The sequence below is a fragment of the Lagenorhynchus albirostris genome, chromosome 8 (genome assembly GCF_949774975.1).
Source record: "Lagenorhynchus albirostris chromosome 8, mLagAlb1.1, whole genome shotgun sequence".
Classification (NCBI taxonomy): Eukaryota; Metazoa; Chordata; class Mammalia; order Artiodactyla; family Delphinidae; genus Lagenorhynchus; species Lagenorhynchus albirostris.
The window spans coordinates 37,084,251-37,109,252 of record NC_083102.1 but is presented as its reverse complement, the minus strand read 5'-3'; the positions used below and the strand labels follow the sequence as shown (position 1 = coordinate 37,109,252).

Here is a 25,002-nt window from a genome sequence, read left to right as displayed (position 1 = left end):
ATGCAGGGGACATGGGTTCATGCCTCGGTCTGGGAAGATCCCACATGCCGCGGAGCGGCTGGGCCCGTGAGCCATGGCCGCTGAGCCTGCGCGTCCGGAGCCTGTGCCCCGCAATGGGAGAGGCCACAACAGTGAAAGGCCAGCGTACCGCAAAAAAAAAAAAAAGTAAACAGTGATGCTCTTAAGTGATACAGTGGAATTGTAGCTAGAGGCATATTTAAATTCTGAGCAAGAGCACCACTTCAGAAAGGTTCCTTTACTCTTTTAAAGCTGAGGGAGGAACCATGATTCAGGAGTTCTTTGGAAGAACAGTGTGGCAAAAGACTAAGATTTGTACTTCCTAAATCCAATTAAAGGGTGCTCATTCTCATTAAGATGTAGTAAGCACATTCTAGTGTATCTTTCCCACTGATTCAACTAAAAACCCCAGACAAAATATGTAAAGCAACTATTGGAGAATTTTGAACAGTAAATGAGAAGGTAGACAGAACAGTAAAATCAATACTCAAAAGAAGGACCACAGAGTGGTGAGTTCCTTGTTTTTATTTTTTGCCTTTTCTATCTCCTGGCTTAGCCTTCCCTGCCTCCTGGAACTGCAAATGGAAACAGACAGAAAAAGCTCCAAGAAAAGCTCCTCTAGTCAGAGGACTGGGAAGAGGACCTTCTGTGGGATGGAGTACTATTTTTTTTTTGCGGTATGCGGGCCTCTCACTGTTGTGGCCTCTCCCGTTGCGGAGCACAGGCTCCAGACGCGCAGGCTCAGTGGCCATGGCTCACGGGCCCAGCCGCTCCGCGGCATGTGGGATCTGCCCGGACCGGAGCACGAACCCATGTCCCCTGCATCAGCAGGCGGACTTTCAACCACTGCGCCACCAGGGAAGCCCGGATGGAGTACTTTTGACTCTTCTGGTCCACTCTGAGTCCCAGGGACAAAGCTGTAAACCTGAAGTGTGACAATAGGGGCAATCACAGTGGCAGCAGCAACAGCTTCCATTTTTCTCTTTTCTTTCACTGCTTTGTCCCCAGGGAGACCAACTGTACATAGTACATCATAGTGTGGAGGATCAAGCCTTGGCTCTGAGTACTTTGGCTTGGATCAAGTGAGAGTACTAGGAAAAGGAGCCCCTGGGAGATGGGAAGAGTGAGAAATATCAGAGAGAGGAAGGAGATGGAGGAAGGAATTTTAAAATTCTGTGTATGACTTCCTTGGGCTCACCCCCAAGCTGCACATGTGCAGAATGAACTAGAATCAACATAACAAAGATTTTGATAAATGAATTATGGTATAGATAAATGTCCATGTCCCAGACTCTCCCTGGGTGACTTACATGCAGGAAAGACCAGGAAAGTGCTGCAAAGGCTTTGATAACTAAACTGACCTTCAAAAGGTGGCTCAGGACTTGAGGTCCGAAACTAACTGATTTTCTGCTAAAATAAAAATAGTCAATATTCTCCAGAAGATGAACTCTCATAATATTCAAAATGCCCAGGATATAATCCAAAATTACTTGACATTCAAAGAACCAGGAAAACTAAACAAATCTCAAAGGGAAAAGGCAATAACAGATGCCAATTCCAAGATGATTCAGTTGTTGAAATTATAGGCAAATACTAAGAAATAGCTATTACAACCATGCTACTTGAAGTAAAAGTGAACACTCGTGAAATAAATAGAAAGATACATGTTCTTTGCAAAGAAATTGAAGCTATTAAAAAAACAGCCAAATAAGCATTTTAGAATTATATAATAAAAATAACAAAAACTAAAATTTCACTGGAAGGGCTCAATAGTTGAATGGAAATGATAGAGGAGAAGCAAAGGACTTGAAAATGGATGAAGCGAAATGATCCAATCTGAAAAACAGAAAGAAGAAAAATTGAAAAAAAAAAAACCTCAAAAAACAAACCAGGGTCTGAGAAACTTATAGAATGATACCAAAAGGTCATAAAACTGGCCATCCATAAAACTGGAGTCCCAAAAGAGAGAATCAGTGCAGAAAATATATTTGAAGAAATAATGCCTGAAAACTTCCCAAATTTGGTGAAGGAAATAAGTTTATAGATCCAAGAAACTCAGCAGACCCAACCAGGATAAACTTAAAGAAAACCATGCCCATATATATCATAACTGAACTGCTGAAAACCGAAGATAAAATCTTGAAAGCAACCAGAGACAATTACACATTACATACAGGGGAACAATTTAAATGACTACAGATCTCTCATCAGAAACAATGGAGGCCAGAAGAAAGTAAAACAACATTTTTAAAGTACTGGAACAAAGATACTGTCCAAACAAAGACACTATCCAGCAAACATTTCCTTCAGGGATGAAGGTAAAATAAAGATGAAGGAAAACTAAGAATTCTTCACTATTAGATCTGCTCTAAAAGAAATACTAAAACAAGTTCTTTAGGTTGAATGAAAATGTTAACAGAGGAAAATTGAGAATTTCAGGAATGAAGAAAGACCAACAGAAATGGTAAATATCTGAGTAAATATAATAGATTATTTTTAACCTCTTAAATTCTTTAAAATAGATATGACTTAAAAATTATGACATTATCCGATGGAGTTTTCAATGTACCTAGATGTAATACCTATGACACTACAATGTAAAGTGGGGAGGTCGTAAAGTTCCTATATTTAACTTGAAGTGGTGAAATACTCACTTTAAGTAGACCGTGAAAAGTTGCTTTTTATAATTCCAAAAGCAACCTCTAAAAAACTACACAAAGAAATATAGTAAAAAAAAAAAAAAAAAGCCAATATATTAAAAACATAGAGTACTTAGAAACATAAATCTAATTAAAAATAAATTCCACTTTTAAAGGAGAAATGCTTGAGTCCTCAGCTCTAATTCAAAAAACAGAGGAGTTATTATTTTTAATATACCAGTGACCTGCCCACTTCCCCCAACCTGAGCCTAAAGACACAATTACCTGTGAAGTTCTGTGCTTTGAGGTGCAGATCGTAGAGTTTGTGGATATAGCGTATATACATCTCTTCCTTGTTCAGTTCAGTCTTATAGAAGTTCTATAAAAAAGAGTACAAGCATGGATAATTCCTCAACAATTAGGTTGTCAAGTATCTGCCTTTTACTCTGCTTGAAGTTTGATATCTTGAACCAAGAGAACAGATGAATTTTTCTGTATAAATGTCTTTAAAAAATTAAGTAAGGAGACCCAGTGACATATTTTTAACTCAGCACTGTCTGTATTAAACATTACTTATCATTTATTGAATAGGCTGGTAATTCCTGGGGGGATGTTATTACCACTGATTCACATTTCATTTGTTACTTTCTGTTGTTTTTTGTTAGTTTAACTGCCAGTGGACAATCAGCCTATTCAACTAAAAATATTAAAAATATGTAAGTGATTAACCTGTTTATTAAATTTGATCATGGATAGTCAAAGGATAATTTCTTTAAGTTTAAACTTATTTTAAAGGTTTCCAGTTTATGACTACAACATAAAGGGATTAATAAGAGGTTTTATTTCAAATTACTGTTATAGGGCCATGCTTATTGAAAATATTTGGTTTATTAAAAAAAGGTGTCTGGATCTTATTAAACTTCTCTAAAATGTTTTAACATTTGTCACCAAAAACTCAACTCTGACTTACCTGGACACATTACATTGCCATTTTAAAGGTACACTTTATAGGCATCCACATACACTCCTTTACCACATCAGTCAGTACATTAGTCCTCACTGAACTTAGTAAACATATGAGCAAAAGTGTAAGAAGTTGGAGTCCAGCAAAAGCATGATGCTGTGAGACTCTACATAAGGCAATTTTAGAAAGCAGATCATTGTACATTTTGAAATCCCTGCTAAAGCCATCTGAACTGCTATCATTACTACTGATGTTGTTATTTATTTTATTTTATTTTTTTGCTGTTGTTATTTTGACAGATGCTACTTGGTGTGTAGAAGAAGGGAAAATGAATAGTGATGGGGGGATAAATCTGCTGACTTGAAGCAGTGACAGGCTTTTCTAGGGGGGGAAGTCCAGGAATTCTAAACGTTTTTGAATTTGATTAGCTAGAGAGGTGCTTTGGTAATGGACCAAACTAGCCAATGTGGCTGCTTAAATTGTACTTGGGCTCAAAGCCTGAGGAACTTCTGTCAATGTACTTTCTGGCCACTACCTAACAGGTATCCATTCTTCAGTATAAGGACTCTTCTAACCTTGAGACACTGACATTTAGTTGAACGCATCATAAAAAATATTTTTTCCAATTTATACCATTATCCTTCCCCTTTTCGTCTTGTGCCTTGTAGATCTTGGCATTCTTTAAAAAGCTAAGTAAACAATGCTCTTCATATCTCTACTATAACCAAAATCATTTTAATTAGCAAGAATTGTTGTACCATAAACATAAATTTAACAACCTCATAGCAGGCTTTTATGTTATTAAAGGATAATTTGTTCTAATAGCTCTCTGGTAAGAAGCGTATTTCTTTGGGAACCAAATAAGTGATCACTCTGTAAATGAACAGTTCTTGAAAAAAAAGAAAAGCTCTCTCCAGTCAGCAGATGAGAATCTTCCACATGTGTCTGGCAAAACTAGTGACACAAAGAACAAAACAATAATTACATTTCCTTGTATTAGTCATGTCAAAGATTACCCGTTTTTACCAGCCTAATACTACAGTTTAACTCTGATCGTGTAAAGAAAGCCAGAGCTCTCCTGAAGACAATCTGGAATTGATCTTTCCAAAAAATTAAGAAAAATCTCTAGGAGGGAGGGAGTGGTTAAAAAGAACCATATTGCAGCTAGAAATCAAAAACTTTCCATATGGAGTAGAAGCTAAAAAGATTAGCTTCAAAGTTATATATTTTGTCCTTTAATAATAAGTAGTCGGGTGCTGGTTGAAATTAGAACAGCTTTCAAAGCGTTAGCATTTTCTATACGGATATTCTTTTTTTTAAAAATAAATTTATTTATTTTTGGCTGCGTTGGTTCTTTGTTGTTGCGCGCGGGCTTTCTCCAGTTGCGGCGAGCGGGGGCTACTCTTTGTTGCGGTGCTCAGGCTTCTCATTGCGGTGGCTTCTCTTGTTGCGGGGCACAGGCTCTAGGGTGCGTGGGCTTCAGTAGTTGTGGCACACGGGCTCAGTAGTTGTGGCTCGCGGGCTCTAGAGTGCAGGCTCAGTAGTTGTGGTGCACGGACTTGTGGTGCATGCTCCATGGCATGTGGGATCTTCCAGGACCAGGGCTCAAACCCATGTCCCCTGCATTGGCTGATGGACTCTTAACCACTGCGCCACCAGGGAAGTCTGATAAGGACTATTCTTGGTCAGTGCAAAACTAGCAAGATAAATTCATTGTCTCAGGTGGATATTGACGGGGCCACTGATTTTATTTATTAAGTCTCTGGCTTATTCCTACTGGGAAACTAGAATAAACACATTTAGGTGGAAGTATTCATTCTTTCATCCGAGGAAATGATCTCTCCTGTTATACCGGTTGAGGAAATGAACCTAGGGTCTACATTTATTTGTGTACCTCTAAACAGAGGACACTGTGAAAGGAGATGGAGACAATGGCAGACGATTCCTTTGGAAAAAGGTAAAGGCTTTCCTTTGAGGCTATTTATGAGACTTTGTGTTTGGAGTTGGGGTAGAGCCAAGATTAAGGAGATAAACTGAGAAAACCTGAAGCTGACAGAGCACTTGGCTTTTCTCCCCAGATACTGATGTACAAGCAGGGACGTGTAAGGAGATCAGGCTGAGGACCTTGACCCTGGTGAAAGGCCTGCAAAAAGCTGGGAAAGCACAGAAAGGAAATTTAAAAGTGGAAATGACTGTGCTCAAGGTTAGAAATAAGTGCTAAGAGGAGAGATAATGGGTTGACCCAGTGAGCTTGGCCTGATGGCCTGCAGGTTACTGTTGGGTCTGATGATAAAAATTACAGAAGAAACTGCATAACAAGAGGTAGCCTGATAGAGGATGATCAGGTCTTACTATTTTTAGCAACTGATATTGGAGGTGGAGGTGTAACAATTAAATGCAAAAATGAAGAGGAAGTGGTAGGCGTGGTAAAAAAGGATAAAGTCATATACTCAGAGATGTAGTACAGTGAGAAAACAAATTAGTGAAACAGATTAAAAAGACAGTCATAAGAAAGCAAAAAATCCTGAGCTCTGAAGTGGGGCTGTGAGGGGAATAAACAAAACAAAACAAAAAAACCTGAAATCGATGAGCTAAGACAGGACAGAATCAGAATGGGGGACAAAACAAATTTTAAGGTGCAGACAAATAGAGAAAAAAAGGCATGTGACAGACTCATGTGCATCAGAGTAAGAGTTAGAATTCTGTCTGTGCAAGTACTTAGAATAGATGGTGAGGTTTCATCTATTCTGCAAAACAAGAAAAACAAACCATGATATTCACTAATTTAGAACCAAAGCAGTCACAACGCATTCCTGTATTTTAAATCTGATTGAGGTAAATTATCAAAAGCATCAATTTATACTATATTAAAATTTGAAAAAGGAATGTGAATGTATAATCCTTCTTTTGCTCTGTAGTGAGAATACCATTCTATTTGATAATTAGTTATGAGACATTTCAGTACAAATTTTGTGTTCCTAGAACTGTTCTGGTGTAGCCTATTATCCTTACCCAATATTTATTTTTATTCTCAAAAACGTCTTGTTTGGGTGAGAAATTATGTGGTCATCCTAGTTATAATCCACAACTTAACAACAGCAGTATTATGGATTTAATTTGCAAAGAAGCTAGAGAGTGAAAATTCATGTGCTAAATAGGAAACTGTCATTTGTTCAGAAAAGAACATTAATATTTATTGAAACCTAGAATACATAAAAGAAGGGCAGAAAGAAACGGTCTACACAAAAGTGAAAAGACTTTTCTCCAGGGACATCATGCTTTTCCCTAGGAGAGCAACAAAAGACTCCAGGGCAGAGGAGCGATGCAACAGGAGAAGCCTGGCGTCACTCTGGGATTTTACAGTGGGAACATTCTGCAGTGTTCGAAGCTCAGAATTTTCTGGCATTTAATTCAACCTGAAGCAAAAACATATCTAAACTCTTTTAAGAAACACCCAGATAAAGACACATGGTGGCTGATAAACAAAACATAGTATTTCTGTGAAAAAGCAAACGTTAGGATATAAGGAGGAAAAGGGAAATTGTTTACGAACCAGGAGGCTCACGGTGCAGCCAATCTTTTTGCCATCTACCTCGCCCATTTTCATGCAGTCCCTAAAAACAAAAAGCAAGAGTCAGAACACAGAACTTCCTTCCTAGGGGTGAACACAGTTTGTTCTTTTAGGAAGAAAAAATAAAAAAGGATCTGTCAGAGACTAGAGGCATTTGCAAGTTGCTGTTCAGATGAGGCTCAGCAGAATAGAGGCAGTGCCCCAGGAAGCGTGAGCTTGGGAGGGGCGCGGTCAGACCCTGCTGAGCACCAGTGTCGCTGAGAATTTCACTGCCAGGTGGACTGTGCTCCCTCTCAATAGACGGGGGCTCCAGGAAGGGGAGGAGTGAAGGTGTGTTATTACACACCTCTTACTTGGGGTGAGAAGGATCTGCTAAGCCTGGCCATCAGCAGTGAGAATGAAGCGTTTATTCTTAAAACACCATGCGTTTAAGTGGGATGAACTGCTTCAACAGTTTAGATCATTTCCAAATCAAAAAATGACTCTGAAAGCTAACAGTGTGAGTTTCATCCCCCCTCTCCTTTTCTAAGAAAGCAGCATGGTTGTACAATTGTTGGTTTCACTGTCGTCACCCTAAGACGAATGGATCTACTGGTTCTAATGGGTGAGTCTAAACATCAAGAAAAAAGATTTCTTTAATAACAGGACTGTCTCAATTCACTGAGACTTTAAAAGAACTGTCAAAACCCGTACAACAAAACATAAAAAAGGAAAAGCAAAGAAAAAACTCGGAACCAGCTAGTTAGAGGTCTGTTATTTTACTGCTCAAGGTTCCACGGTCTGATTATCAATTCTTTGAGTGATTAACCCAAGGGCAATGTCGACTGTATTCTAACTCTCAGACTTTCTAAGGGGAGCGCGGCATATCTGGAAAACCGGGAGGGCGGGGGGTGGGCTCGGCTTACCTGTAATCTAACAACCTCTCCATTAGACGAGTTACAGTGGCGATTAATGAAACACCACTCTCCCTCCATGTTTCCCGCTCAATTTTCTTTAGTAGACTGGAAAATAAAGAACCCAGGGCATTTTCAACATTTATTTTTATCAGTCACCATGACAACCATTTTACTTTCATCAATACCTTAAATGCCTTAGCAACCACTGCAACATCTCACAAGTAGCACAATTTGCAAACAATGTCTTACCTAGGATAGGGACCAAATAGTGGAATTCTAATCCAGGAAGCATTGACAAAGCAAATTGATTTTCATTATCCAAGTTATCAAATACGAACACATGCATATAAATCATATTTTCAAAATATGCAAGCACCTCACAGCTCAAAGACATTGTTTCCTAGCTTCTCTCTTCCACTAACAGAGGCTTGTACCTCACCACACCAAACCACACTGCGAAAAGCGAAAACAGGAGTGCCTCTAAGTTTACTTTTAAGTAAGATCTTGCTTTATTCACATAAAAATGTTTTCCTACCTCTCAGTGGAATGCATCTTCATCCAAGCAATTTTACTGCAATGCAACTGCTACAGGAAAATCCTTGTACAGACGGTATGACGTTTTGCGTTTTTTCCTTTCACTTAACATTTGCCCACTCAATACATATTGTACTATCTGTGCACTCACTCAACAGTTTCATTCATTTTGTCATTAATCACAGAGGATTTTCTATGCGGTTGTTACAGCAGATTGATGACAAGTACCGAACCACATCTCTCCTCCTACCTTTTCCCTGATCTTAAGCACCTTGGAGCAGAGGCACTGCTATGTAAACACAAAACAATAACAATCATAATAATTAGGCTCTGTTTTACTTTGACTCCCACCTCTCGGCAAATTAACTATATACTTGGCAAAAACCTTTATGACTGAACTTTCCCCAAAAGAAAAAAGTAAGAACATAGGCATGACAATATGAGGATACTTTGCCCTCCTAAATTTAATGATCATTATTTCTAAAATGTTGTTCCCCTTTCATCTTGGTTTCAGGAATAACATAGAGAGAAACCATTTCGTACAAGTACCATCTCAGCCTATCCTATACTGTGCTTCGTAGAAAAAAAGCTATTTTGTCAAAGCTGGTTTTTTTTGCTCTGTGGCTACGTTCTCTCTCAATCTTCCTTCCCACTCCCCACTGCTTCTTGCTATTACCATTCCAGTGCCCAGCCCTCTGTCTTATCTCCTCATCCGGTGTCTATGCATCCCTGATCATTTGTTTTTCTGGTTTATTCTGAACTGTTTCCTAGATTAAGGAGGGGAAGATGGGAAGAAATAGCACATGAAGGGATGGAACTCGCCCTGACTAATCCCCCAGGGAAAGGTCCCCTAGTTTGTTCTAAACGTGTTTTCTTTTAAAAAGCCTCTGAGAAGCACCTGTTTCAAGCTTAAATGCCAAACTGGTATTGAACCAAGTACTCAAATGAAAATCTGCCTGCCAAAGCAATGCAGGATGATGGAGAAATCTTCCCAAGTGACAGCCCACACCTCATATACTTTAGAGGCTGAAAAACAAAGAGCTCAAGTTAGGTAATAATTCTAAAAATATATAGAGACTTCTTTTATAGGCATGAGTTTCATTAATTTGCACAGTCTCTGGCTGCAGGAAGAAATCTGAGCTACAGAATCCTCTTGTAAAAAGAGGCACAGCTCTGCACAGCCTGTTCCCTTGACTAACGCAAGACCCAAATATCAGGACCAAGCCTAGAACCCAGTTCATCTGCTTTCTCGGCCAGGCTAGTTCTTTCTGTGGGGAAGCTTGCCCTCCCAGTTTACCTGATACACATTGATAAGGAGAAGCTATCGGACAAGAAGAGAAGAGTCTCTCTAGATAACTTGGGTGACACTGATCTATAATTTGGTATATTTCTATTTGGTCTATAATCAGGCTGATGTGCCCATGGTGAGTACACAGGGAACTCATCTAATCACAGTGAAAGGTGATTTCTTCTTTTCTTTTTTTGAGGCACTAAAATGATGAATGGTTGCTACATGAACTAATGCACTAGACTTTACATACATGTCAAAAGAGCATTAACTATGCATCATTCTTTTCTAATGTTTTTAAACCATTTTTAAAAACTGAAGTATAGCTGATTTACAATGTTGTATTAGTCTCAGGTGTACAGCAAAGTGATTCAGTTATATATATATATATATACATATATATGTATATATATTCATTCTCAGATTATTTTTCATTATAGGTTATTACAAGACATTGAATATAGTTCCCTGTGCTATATAGTAGGTCCTTGTTTCTATTTCATATACAGAAGTATGTCTATTAGGATAAATTAGGATAAACTCCTAATTTATCTCCCCCCCCCACTCCAAGGTGATTTCTTATTGCTAACTGATAGGCAATGGGACTCCATAACATTGAACAGCAGGATACGCCACGGTCCTGCAGGATGACACCCTGCCCAACAGGCTTTTACTCTGTGAAGGAATATGAAGGGTGTAGAATTTGACCCTCAGTCTACCTCTCTCTGTATCCTAACAGGATTGTGTGGAGGCCAACACTTATATGAAACACCTGTGTCTGTGCACACTCTTCTTAATCCAAAGAGAAGAGGTAGATACCTAAGTATGTGCTACATAGCTAATCCTCTGTCTGCAAACTATAATTAAATGTGTGATCACATTTAAACAAATATCTACGAAATGATTTGGAGTCTTATCGAATTATTTAGAGCAACACACGATAGAGCACAGTAAAGGACTGAGGTGGAGGTTACCTCTTCCGGAAAGCCCCTTTAGAACCCCCAAGGCTACTGGTACCCCCCTGTGTGCTCCTACAGCACACTCACTGCTGCATCTTCAGCCTTAGAAGAGCACCTAGCACAGGGAGATGCTCAATAAATGAAGCTGAATGAGTGAATGAAGTGGATCCAGGGAAGCAGAATTTCATTCTGATACCTTATTCTGAATATCACATGGACGGCAATGATCCACAATTTCAGCATTATCAAAAACAATCAATCCTGACCCCCTATTTATTTCAAAAAGATGTAGCGTGGGTAAATGCAGATAACGTGAGGGTCAGCGAAAGATGAGTTCTTAGGAAGGAAGTTACTATATAAATTTACAGTCTCATTCTAAGGAGGCTACTTTGGCAAGTACATACTACATTTTCAGGAAGCAGTGAGCTCCTTTCAGCTTCTGAGCAAATTTTAAGAAGTTTTAGACATGAAATACAGAGAACAAATGAGAATCTGTACCATAGTGGCATGTGTTCCTAATTCATAATGTGTGCAGTGACTCACTGTGATTATACTAATTCATTGTGATTTCTATTGCCAGAAAAGCATTTTATTGTTTCCTGAAATACAGTTGGATTTTCACTTTCTTTTCTGAGCCCAGGTAGTAATGAAAGAAAAATATTTATAGCAATATTTCTAGTAATATGTTAAAAATCAACAAAAGAATAAAAATCTCCATGGAATGAATCAGGCACCTTAAAATAGTCCTAATTATAGAGGCTTAATATTGTAATTATTGGTTTGATTTTAACGTCAAGGTACATCTTCTATTTCAAAGCCATATTTACACACAAGCAATCCAAATTGCATGCTATCAGGCCTTTATTAAAGTTGATAAGAGGCACTATGGAGCTGTGTAAGTGTTTATTAATCTTGTGAATTTATCATAAATAATTAATCAAATCTCAAGAGATCCATTTTACTGAGTGCTTTCTCATTTTAGTTCTTTGTTCAAACCAAGGACTAGTAACTGAACTGAGAGTGGTTTTCAAAAGCAATTTATTATATTGGATGAGGTTTTAATCAGAATTCTTGCTAAACTCCAGCTGTCACGAAAGACAGATGCTTTGTACACTAGAATGAATGAGGGCTTGGTGAATAATTATTAAAAGTTCCAGTTTAATTACAGTATCAGAGGAAAATGGCGTTGTTCAGGACTCAGTACAAAGAATGTATTTTATCATCCACCACTACCACAAGAAATCTGTGTACCGCTTCTTGGCTTTTCCTTTCAATATAATTTTCTTAAAAGCTTCCAGAATGATTTTGAATCAGGCAAGTTGAAATCTATCAGTCACTAGTAATACTTTTCAAACCTATATATTAATGTATCCACTGCCCTAATTTATGATCATAAAACGAATTACAGAATTTTGTATTTGGCTATCAGTACTAAAGCATTAATATTTAGTTTTAGGTGATACTTGGGTGTAAATATAAGTAAAGGCATATTTTGTGATAGAAAAATGTATTGCTAAATTGTTTTTGCACTTATGAAAGAACCGCAAACATTTCCCAAGCACAAAGAACTGGTTCTTCCTTCAAAAAGAAACACTTCATAAGTATAAAAGGTTTGAAAATGACTAAGATCCATAGAAAGCTGTAGAGGAAACAAGTGCTAGAATTAAAATCCTAAAGCACTAGAACCTTCTTATGTATCCTCTATGACATTTCACACAGTGGATGAATACTTGGTATAAGCACTTCATCTTATGATAGTGATCACATTCTTTCCTTAGCAAGATAACCTCAAAGTCTCCTTACAATATTATTTCTCTATCCTCCATACAAATCCTAATCACAGAATTTACTAAAAACGACTTGCTTCTGTGATATTCTAATAAGAAACATTTAGGAAGAAATTAATAATGCTGAATGAGCAATAAGTATCGATGAATTAAATCAATCGTTGAAGAACAGATGCAAACTAGGTTAATTTTCCCAACAGCAAATCAACCAAGGATATCTCGCTTCGGAAAGCACTGTGCACAAATACAACAATCACACCACCATTGTGTCTTTTCCTCTCTCACTCTTGACCCTATTTAAAATCATTATCTTGCAGCCCCAGTTTAAAAATTACTAGGCATGAAAAGAGTGGAATTTGTTATATAACACTTGCAACCTGCCCTAATCAGAGATTAATACAAGGAGATATGTCTAATCATCAACATAACAAGATCCATTCGCCAGTTAAGCAATTATCCTTTATTTCACACTCCACAAAGACAAAGCACTCCTGTGAGACCCAAGCTGTCTTTGTAGCTCTCAGCTGCTTAGCACTGACACCAAATCCCCGGAACAGAATCCACTTGAGATAAACATGTTACTCACATACTGTTGAAGAGCTCACGGTATGTTTCATCACCTTTGCCTTCTGACATCAGGCTGTCCAGTTTGTCAATGAGCTTGGCTTCCACCTGAAACAGACCCAAATGTTACTCTCTTTCCTCCCTTTCACAAGTAGGATTTTCTAGGCATATTTATTTCTGCACAGGAAAAAGCCATAGTAAATTTTGTGAAAGCGACATTATCAGCTGTGGTTAACAGGAGATACCCCCTTGGAATTCTAGGGGGCCAATTCAGATGCAGGCACGTACTTCAAACTCCCGGTAGGGTAGCATGTGCTGTCGCCAAAGACTTCTATTTGTTGATTCAAACACAAATGCCTGCAGCCCAGCTTAAATGTTTGAATTCTTTATTTAGGAGCTGTAAAAACTGGCAAGTCTCATTTTTTTTTAATCATGATATATATAAGAACATCAGCAAACTACCATATCCACAAACATTCATTTAAATCTTTGATGTGTTTTGTATCTATTTTCTTTCTCAAAACAGCTCGAGGTTGCGCTAAATCTTTGCTAAAGTTGAGAATTTGTCCTAACCATGTACAGATGGTAGATCCATAGACATATTCTAAGTCAGCAATAGGCAGCATGAGAGAGAAAGGACATATTTCCTGAAAACTGTAGTCAAAACATTTATATTTTCAAGAACATAAATCCTTTAGGACTTCAGTATCAGGAAGGCAGAAATAAATATCCCTCATCTGTCGGAGGCAACAGAGGAGACAGAAAATGAAGACTCTCTGCCTGGCCAGAGAGAGTTAAACAACTAGGGGTAGGGAGGGATATTTGACTTTGGCAAGGGACTAAACCCAATTATTCCCTTTGAATCAAATTTCAATAAGGGGATAAAGAGAAAAGGGAAGAAAAGTGGGTCTTCCCCAATACAATTTTTCAATAGCCTTTCATTCAGGTACTAGCTTTCTTGAAAATAAATGTAGAGACTGATACAGATGAAATGCCATGCTTTTGGCAACAGGAGGGTCCTATGTATGCATTCAGCTTGCTTGTACAGTTGACAATCATGTCTAAGACTTGAGAAGGCCTGCATCTGGAGAAGCAAGAAAGATCCTTCACACAGGAGAGTGCACATAGGTGAGTGCAATGACTGTGTGAAGAGATAGTAGGTCTGCTGTCTCCAATAGGAGTGACTTGGCATGGCAAAAGCAGTTGATTTCTGCTATGAGAACTGGTTTTGGAATAAGAACGTCTGTCTTTCCAAAACTGGAGCAGAGCTATTAGATTCTATGTCAAAGAGAAATGTTAAGCTCACCTCCTCAGAATTTCCTTTACAACAATTTCTACTGCTTTTCCCTTTAAATTAATTCTCAATGCTTCAAGCTAAGAGCAATAAAACATACTGTGCATCAAATGTTCAAAGCTAAGCCATTCACCAAATACAATGGGCAGACAACTGAGAGGTCAACGATTTTAAGAATCATTAACCTTCTGATTCCTCCGTGTTGTGTCCAGCTGGGAGCAAATAAAGTCTCTGCCAGTTCTTAAACACAGACCTAGGAAATCACAGGATTTTTTAGCTGAAAGGGAATGAAATTTTTTTTAGGGCTTCTCGGAGACCCAGTGAAACACACTACCAGAGAGGTGTCCGAGGCTACGCAGATTGGGAGTAGGCAGCCCAGGCTGAAATCTGGTTCGGTGCTCATTCCGCAACTCAGAGTTGAATGCAGTGGCTCAGAGATGCTCAAAGAGAACTGAAACTCTTCCAGCTGCTCCGAGGAGCACATCCGCCTACCTGTTTAAAATTGCCACTTCGCCTCTGCTCCCAGTCCATCATATCGTGAAAAATAGGAATCATGACATTCCGGAGATCTGGCTGGGGTATCAAGGTCACTTCCAGGAAGGGGCCAATCAGGGCAGGGATGAAATGAAGCTTGTGTTCTCCTAAATTGAATACAATATTTATGTTTCAGTATATTTAGTTTGAATAAGATTTCAGAAAATTAGTATTATACAGTTTGTTTAAAACTGTCGTCACAAGAATACATTCAATTACAGTTGTCTCCTCAAGCAAGAAAATATTCCCCTAAACAGATATATAAACAGTACATTTCCATATGTTAATATTTCTTCATTATTTTTAATTAAAAAACTAGGGATTTACCCTTTTCACAGTTTTAAAAAAGCCATAAGATACAATTAAACATTACATAAATCATTGGGAATTGGTTATGTATACTATTGTACATTCACACATTAAAATTCTTATGCAATCATTAAAAATGAGGTTGAAGAATAACACAAGTTTTTCAATATAATTAACTGAAAAAGCAAGGTACTATACAGTATGCACAGGTACATCTTTCATTTAAAATGAAAATATATATAAGAGTCTAGAAGATTATATTGCCTAATACTAACCACAGTGGTTACCTCTGGGTGATGATATTACTGGTGATTTTTATATATGAAAAAAGGTGGTTCCTATCTGTACTATATAATTTTCTTGTTTTTTTATATAATAAACATACAGCCTAAATAAACATTTAAATGTTGGTGCAAACAAAAAATAAACAATTTTCTGAAAAGACTACAATGTGATAATAGTGAGCTCAAAATGGTGTTTAGCAAGTGCTCCAAGGTATGGATGGTATCGATAATTCAGAGGAAAGGAAGGTGGAGGGTGGGGTGGACGTAGATGATTTTGTCTAGCATATGAGTGTTGAGTTCAGTCCATTATCCTACTCATCCATGTTAAATCTCAGAGTTTCTATTTTTTTTTTTTTTTTTTTCTTTGCGGTACGCGGGCCTCTCACTGTTGTGGCCTCTCCCATTGCGGAGCACAGGCTCCGGACGCGCAGGCTCAGCAGCCATGGCTCACGGGCCTAGCCGCTCCGTGGCATGTGGGATCTTCCTGGGCCGGGGCACGAACCCGTGTCCCCTGCATTGGCAGGCGGACTCTCAACCACTGCGCCACTAGGGAAGCCCTGGATCTTTGTTTTTAATCTTTACTGAGTCTGGCATCCCTTGACCTCTCTAACAAAGAACATCATTAGCATGCACTTATTTTATTTACCACTATTTCACTGAGTATTGTTGAATCTCCTTTTAAAAACTGTTTTCCATTTATAGACACTTTACAATGTGATTTTCTTCTTTTAAAAATTTTTTACTATGAAAAATCTCAAATGTACACAAAATTACAAAGATTAGTAAAATAAATCCCCACATAACCATCATCTAGCTTCAATAATTATCAAAATTTTTTTGCTAATCTTGTTTCACCTATCAACCCAACTATTTTTTTCCCTGAGAAATTTTAAACCAAGTCAGAGACATCATAACATTCTACTTGTACAAACATCAGTAAGCATCTTTAACAGGTAGGTCATTTTATAAATATAGAATCATAGTGCCTTTATCACTCCTTCAAAAAAGGCAAACAGTAATTCCTCAAATTAATCTAAAACCAGCCTATATTAAAATTTTCCTGATTGTCTTAAAACATGTCATTTACAGTTGGCTTGTTTCAATCATAATGCAAACAAAATTCATATGCTCTATTTTGTAGCCTGATTTTCTAGGACAGTAGAGAAGCCATACCCACATTTAAATCATTGTACAGGAATGTATGAGGCTAGCCTTCTTTACTGAAAACAGTTTGGGAACAAAGAATCTGTGCAACCCGTACAAGCCTTCCACCATAGAAAATTTTACTCTTATCCAATCCGCAAAGCAAAATCTTGAGCTATGTATAGCAATGGTAAAATAAACTTCATTTAGATTATTTCTTTTTAAATCACAGATTTAGTATACTTTTCCCATCTCTAATTGTCAGCCACATGGTCTTGTTTTGAAGTATTTAGGGCACCTGCTACTTGGGCTGTTGTATATTTATTCACACAGAGCAGCCTGTTAGGGAAGTATTGATTTTTCTACAGCAGTTACAAGACACTGTGTTTGCAAATGTGGAAGAGAAGCCCACTTTATATTTAGTAAGAATGTTAGTTCAACTAAAAATAGAAAGAAAAAACTTAACCTTGCAGCATGATGAATGGCAAAGGTGGGACACAGCAGTAAAGAATAACCTCTTTCTTTGTAGACTATCCTTGCAAGTATAAGTACAAACATATAAATTTGGGGGAGAAAAGTCATACCTTCCCCCCTCTCATTTTTTATTGAGGTAACAGTGGTTTATAACATTATATGAATTTTGGGCGTACAACATTATATTTTGACTTCTGTATATGCTACAGCAAGCTCACCACCAGAAGTTTAGTTTGCATCCATCACCATACAGTTGACTCCCTTTACCCATTTCACCCTCCCCCACCTCTCTTCCCCTCTGGTAACCATTAATCCATTCTCTGTATCTATGTGTTTGTTTTTGTTTCATTTTGTTTGTTCATTTATTTACTTTTAATATTCTGCATTAATGAAATCATATGGTCTGACTTATTTCACTTAGCATAATATCCTCAAGGTTGTCACAAATGGCAAGATTTCACATTTCTTATGACTGAGTAGTATTCCATTGTATGTACACACAGTATCTTCTTGATCTATTCACCTGTTGATGGACACTTAGGTTGTTTCCATATCTTGGCTATTGTAAATAATGCTGTAATGAACATAGGGGTGCATATATCTTCTCAAATTAGTGTTTTTTTTTTTTTTTTGGTATTCTTTGGAGAAATACCCAGAAGTAGCATTACTAGGTTATATGATAGATCTAATCTTAATTTTTTGAGCAATCTCCATACTATTTTCCATAGTGGCTGCACCAATTTACATTCCCACCAACAGTATAAGAGCATTCCCTTTCCTTCGCATCCTGTCCAGCACTGCTATTTCTTGTCTTTTTGATAACAGCCATTCTAATGGGCGTAAGGTGATAGCTCATTGTGGTTTTGATAGGAACTTCCCTAATAATTAGTGATGCTGAATATCTTTTCATGTGCCTGTCGGCCATCTACATATCTTCCTTGAAAAAGATGTCTATTCAGATCCTCTGCCCATTTTTTAATTGTTTTTTGTTGTTGTTGTTGGGTTGTATGAGTTATTTATATATTCGGATATTAACCCATTATTGGATGTATGACTTGCAAATATCTTCTCCCATTTGGTAGGTTGTCTTTTTGTTCTGTTGATTGTTTCTTTTGCTGTGCAGATACTTTTTAGTTTTATGTAGTCCCATTTGTTTATTTTTGCTTTTGTTTCCCTTGCCTAAGTAGACATATCCAGGAAGATATTGCTAAGACTGATGTCAAAGAGTGTACTGTCTATGTTTTTTTCTCAGAATTCTATTGTTTCAGGTCTTACATTCAAGTCTTTAATCCATTTTTAGTTAATTTTTGTGTATGGTATAAGATGGTGGTCTAGTTTCATTCTTTTGCTGTCCAGTTTACCCAGCACCATTTATTAGAGACTGTAGTTTCTCCATTTATGTTCTTTGCTCTCTTATAGTAAATTAATTGTCCATACATGTGTGGGTTTATGTCTGGGTTCTCGGTCCTGTTCCATTGATCTGTGTTTCTGTTTTTATGCCAATACCTTGCTGTTCTGACTACTACAGCTTTCTAGTTTAATTTGAAATCAGGGAGTGTGCTACCTCCAGCTTTGTTCTTTTTCTTAGGATTATTTTGGCTATTCAGGGTCTTTTGTGGTTCTATACAAATTTTAGGATTGTTTGTTCTATTTCTGTGAAAAATGTCATTGGGATTTTGAGAGAGATTGCATTGAATTTGTAGATTGCTTTAAGTAATATGGACATCTTAACAATGTTAATTCTTCCATGAGCATGGGATAATTTTCCATTTCTTTATGCCACCTTCAATTTCTTTCAACAATGTCTTACTGTTTTCAGTGTACACGTCTTTCACCTCTGGTTAAATTTATTCCTAGGTATTTTATCCTCTACTCCCCTCCCACTGCAACAGAATATTTTTTAGTCCTTCAACTAATAAATTGAAAATACTGAGGAATAACACACCTAAGAAAAGGTGTTCACTTATCATTATTTGTTTTACTCTTCAAAAATAAATTGTTTTATCAAAACCACAATGAGATACCACCTCACAGCCATTAGGGAGGCTACTGTAAAAAAAAAAACAAAAAACAAGACGAGAACAAACAAAAAAAACAGGACATAAGTGCTGGCAAGGACGTGGAGAAACTGGAACCCTGTGCCCTGTTAGTAGGAATGGAAAATGGTACAGTTGTTATGGAAAACATTATGGTGATTCCTCAAAACTTAAAAACAGAATTACCATATGAACCACTGCTCACAGGTAAATCTAGGAGCTATAATGATCAGATTTGAAAATCCTAAAGCTTTATGTTTTGTCTATAAATTTCTGTATGCAAACTTGTATGTATAGTGCAATATTTATATTATGTATCGATGATATATGAACTCTTGATATACATGTTGTATCAAAAAAAAAGCTTTATGTTTAAAAGTAGACTAGTCCCTAAATTATATATGCCCCTTTTTTCCTTGTCCTCAGCAGAACGCAAAAACTAACTTATTTCTAGCATATGGAAGAGTTTCCACACTTCTGAGGTAAACACCAATGACCAAAATCTGATTTTCATATATTGTCCAGTAAAATTTGTTTCTAAATGAGACCAACTGGAAAGTTTCAACTAATTGGGTATTTAGTGACTCTGGGAATTTCCTCTACTCAATTTATTTTCCAAAACTTAGTGCTTTTTGTATCTACTAAAAACTATTGAGGATTTTAAATTATGAAATCATAACAGTTTACTTGCTTTATGAAAACATGGTGAATATGTCTTTATCAAGCTTTTTACTGCTCCACACAAACTGGACAAAAAGTTTAAAATATCAGATTTAAAAATTAAGCTTTTAATAGGCATGGACCATTTTTTCTTTTATCCCTCAAAATAACTTGCACATGGCCAGTGCTTTATGGATTATGTTAAATTGAATCTGTCGGCCTGTTCCATTAAAAATGAAAATCTATAATTATCTGAATAAATTTTCCTTTAGCATTCAAAATACTCAATATGACATATTTATAGGTAAACCAAATTATAACTAATGTATTTTGATATTCTTACGTAACAAGCTGACTTAAGCTCTACAAAGGTGTCAAAATACCCTGAATACTTAATTTTTATTATCATATTTATAAAAATATATGTTGGAAAAGAGTTTTTAACATTTCTAAACATTCTCCAATTCCAGTTGTTGTATAGTAGCAATGACCTTTAAAATTCACCTGATGTTTTGTAAGTCTCAGACCGCAACTCTAGGGAAATAATGCAGAAAGGAATGAAGTGAAGATGTACACTCACCCTATCCTTGAACTATGTCATGCTGGGAATCTGTACTTGAGTATAATAAGTCTTTTCTAACACAGTGCTAGAGCTAGCCTTTAGGGCTGGAAAAACAAAGGAAGGGAAGAGCGTTGTCTAAAGCGGTGCCTTTTAATCTTTTAATCTTTAGCCAAGTGCATAAGAATCACCTGGAGAACTTGTAAAAACTCAGACTGCTCTGCCCGTCTCAGAGATTCTCAGAGATTCTATTCCAGTGGGTCTGGGGAGGAGTTAGAGAGTTTGCATTTCTTACAAGCTTCCAGGTGATGCTGTCTACTGAGTATCACTGTTCTAAGAGCACTGACCTCATAACGTGTTATGGGGACCAGTATGCTCCAGAGATTTTTCACATTCTATAGATTTCTGATGAAAACTAAGACATAACATAAAACCCAGAGGGGTAGAAATATTTTTGTTAAAGACAAAATAGAGGAGAAGAGTTCATGAAGTACACAATGACTTCTTTAGTGAGACAAAAGGTGCCAGCTTTATTCAGCAAGCCACGGGTCATGGGCCTAAGGGAACAAGTATGACGGCTTGAAGAAAGATTTCTGTGGAAATAACCATACAGGGCAATGCTGAGATTTATCTAGAAGAGGTTAACCTGCCATGTTTTCTAACATTCTGTCAACTTAAACGAATCTGTCCTGGCCTTATCATTCTGTTTTTTGTTTTTTTTTGCGGTACGCGGGCCTTTCACTGTTGCGGCCTCTCCCGTAGCGGAGCATAGGCTCCGGACGCGCAGGCTCAGCGGCCATGGCTCACGGGCCCAGCCGCTCCGCGGCGTGTGGGATCCTCCCTGACCAGGGCACGAACCCGTGTCCCCTGCATCGGCAGGCGGACTCTCAACCACTGCACCACCAGGGAAGCCTGTCCTGGTCTTATCATTTGAGCTCCAACAAGAGCCTAAACCACAACAGCATTTCAATGTAGCATTCTTTGGAAAACACTTTGCTAAATTAATGCCAAATGCAATAGGGACATTCCAAGGGTCTTGATATGTTTTTGAAAAACAAACACATAAAGAATCAATGAGGGCTTCCCTGGTGGCGCAGTGGTTGAGAGTCCGCCTGCCGATGCAGGGGACACGGGGTCGTGCCCCGGTCCGGGAAGATCCCACATGCCGCGGAGCGGCCGGGCCCGTGAACCGTGGCCGCTGGGCCTGCGCGTCCGGAGCCTGTGCTCTGCAACGGGAGAGGCCACGACAGTGAGAGGCCCGCGTACCACAAAAAAAAAAAAAAAAAAAAAAAAGAATCAATGAAATATGAAGACTGAGAGGAGTGTTCTTCAAATAAGACAAACTGATTTTTTTTTTTTTTTGTGGTACGCGGGCCTCTCACCGCTGTGACCTCTCCCGTTGAGGAGCACAGGCTCCGGACGCGCAGGCCCAGCGGCCATGGCTCACGGACCCGGCTGCTCCGCGGCACGTGGGATCCTCCCGGACCGGGGCACGAACCTGCGTCCCCTCCATCGGCAGGCGGACTCCCAACCACTGCGCCACGAGGGAAGCCCTGATGTTATTTTTGAGCTGAATCTAAAGATACCTCCTAGGCTTCTTTTGGCTGGTTTTAGACAGTTGGAGGTTACTTTCAAAGATGCTAACTCGCTTTTTTTTCCCTGAAACTATCAGCAAGCATTGAACACTGGGCTCAGTTATATATAACAAGGCTTCCTCAAATTGCCTTGTATATATTGTACATTTGAGGGATATCCTGGTCAAAAATCACTCTGTAACATTAATTGAAGTCAAATGATAATGGTTCTATTTTCACTTACAGAAAACAAATCCTGCCATCTCCAAGTTGTGCTTGGATGAGCCCAAGAGGAAAGATATAACACTTTCAGGTCATTATATATTCAATTCAAATAGGTCCATCACTTTAATAAATCACAAGGAGGAACTACAACGCAGTAACAGCAAATGAATACTATAAACTTGCATAGTTAACATACCAAATTAAATACGTTATGACTTTCAATAAAGAAACCCTATGTCAATGAGATTTTAAAACAGTTTATCTTCTAAATATTGTTGTTTTCTGTGCAACCAATTTGCTAGATAATATGCCCTATCTGCTGTGGCAGATTAACACAATTGGATCTAATTGTTTCTTAGCAACTGCAGATGCTTTAAAATCCTTTGGCTATACTCTTCATGATATAGGTCATTGGTTTTTAAGTTTCTAAGAGTACAGATGTTCAAGTCAATGTTTCATAAAGTTTATTCTAAATTTATTGTCATTCAGAGCCTCAATTCAGAGTTCTAGAAATTTTGAGCTGCTACAATTCCAAACTCTGAAAGGTTAGCTCATTGCTAGAATAGCATGTATTATTGGAACAATGTTAGATTATAAAATTTGTCATTCAGTAATAATGAAACACACAAAAGAAAGGTGATTTTTCAGACAGACACCAATTTACAGAATTAGTTGTAACCTTATTCAATGCCAAAGTGTCAGTTACTCTCTATAGATTTCTCTATTGATTTAGACATTTGGTTTCAAATGCTGTCATTGGTAAATTGGCCTTCTTCATTTGTTCACTTAAAAGGACAGTGATAAGCTAAAAATCGAGGTGCTTCTTTTTTCATCACTCACCTAGGTTCTGCCACATGCTGAAAATTTCACAACCCATCGTTACCCGCATGTCACCATACCTGAAATAGAACAAAAATCAAACCTGTTAAAAAGATTCCAGAACAAAGAAGTTATCTGTGTCTCTTTAGGACACAATCTATCATTCTGAATTAAAAGGCAATATGTTTTTAATTGAAGATGTTTAATGCAGGTGACTTTTCATTGAGGTATAACTGATATAACATCATATTGGTTTTAGGTGTATAATGTAACAATTTGAATATCTGTATATATTGCAAAATGGTCACCACAATAAGTCCAGTTAATATGCATCACCATAACTAGTTACAAATTTTTTTTCTTTTGATGAAAACTTTCAAGATTCACTCTCCTAGCTACTTTCAAATATGCAATACAGTATTATTAACTATAGTCACCATGCTGTATCCATGCTGTACCCACCATGCTGTTCCCACCATCCCCATGACTTATTCATTTTATAACTGGAACTTTGTACAATGTACATGTCTTGATGCCTCTAATTCAAATCCTCATATAACTCCTTTAGTAAAACAGATTTGTCTCATAATTTTTCGCTTCTATGGTAATTTTGAATCCTGAAAGACTGAGGACAAAAATGTTTAAATAAGGTCAAAATAGTGAAATTTCCAGAAAGGACTGCTTGTTGTCCTCTTGGTCAATGCCTCTCCACTATGATTTCTAGTTATGGAGATCTGATTTATGAATCACTTGAACTAAAATACTCTTTAAAAGGCACCACATTTTATTTGCCTCATATTCTTACCCGATTATACACTGGTACTTACTTTTCTAACACCTTTTTCTTTTTGGAAGGTGTAAACATCTCTAACTGCAGACACAACTGGTTTATAAAAATGACTGCAAGGTAAAAGTAGGAATCCCAGATCTAAAACGAGAATGAGATATTTAAATACTATGGGGTTACAAAAATATTTACAGGTGAAGTGACATGATACCTTGGATTTGCTTCAAAAGTGGTAAGTGAATGGGGGGTATAGTTGCAATAAGATTGGCCATGAGTTAGTAATAGTTGAAGCTGGGTATGGGTACACGAGGGATTCATCATACTATACTCTTTACTTTTATATATGTGTGAAATTTTCTATAACAAAGAAGTAAACTAACTAAATAAATACTATCTATTATTGTATTGCTTCAATGTTGTATCCCAAGCTTCATGAGCTCTCTGGTACATGCTAAATGGCAGATGTTTTGTTTCTCTTATAACACGTCTACGTGTCTCCAAGGAGGCTGAGGTATAAGTTGGATTACTTTACTCCTGTGTGATTTCATTTTTGGAACCCCTTTTCATGTAGAACTGAAAAAAAAGATACGTACACTCTTTTGGATATGCTAATTGCTTTAAATTCAGAGAGTATATAAAAATTCCCTACCAAGACAAATCTTCTACGTTCTCTTATACTAAAAACAGCATCAGAAAGAGATCAGAATAAAATTTCCAAAAATAAACCTAACCAAAAACATGGAGGACATCATAGAAGGAAACTACTTTTCTACTGACACCATGTAAAATTAAAGATAAATAGGAGAAATATTATAAAGAGTTAATATCTTTTATACATAAAGAGCTCTCACAAATAAAAAAGAATATAACACTACAAGCAAAATAATGAACAAAAATCAAGAACATATTCTTTACAAAATATGAATTTTAGTCAATAATTATTCAATACTAATAACTAGTTAATAACTAATAACTAATGAATAATAACATAACTAGTAAGAAATGTAAATTAAAGCAAAAAAAATTGTTCCCTTTATCAAATTGCCCCCCTAAATTGTCTCTTCTAGTGTTGGCGTATATATAG

At 37.4% G+C, this 25,002-nt stretch overlaps 1 protein-coding gene across 1 annotated transcript in view; it reads right to left on the bottom strand.

Annotated features, from left to right (window-relative positions):
* DOCK4 (dedicator of cytokinesis 4) overlaps positions 1-25,002 on the bottom strand; it is a 486,038-nt gene that overhangs the window by 46,255 nt on the left and 414,781 nt on the right. Inside the window, exons 29-35 of the mRNA XM_060156832.1 lie at positions 23,959-24,059; positions 23,153-23,211; positions 15,007-15,155; positions 13,243-13,328; positions 8,098-8,193; positions 7,175-7,235; positions 2,943-3,036 (exon numbers count right to left, since the gene is read on the bottom strand). Coding sequence (XP_060012815.1) covers positions 2,943-3,036; positions 7,175-7,235; positions 8,098-8,193; positions 13,243-13,328; positions 15,007-15,155; positions 23,153-23,211; positions 23,959-24,059 — 646 coding nt within the window. The remainder of the gene's footprint in view (positions 1-2,942; positions 3,037-7,174; positions 7,236-8,097; positions 8,194-13,242; positions 13,329-15,006; positions 15,156-23,152; positions 23,212-23,958; positions 24,060-25,002) is intronic.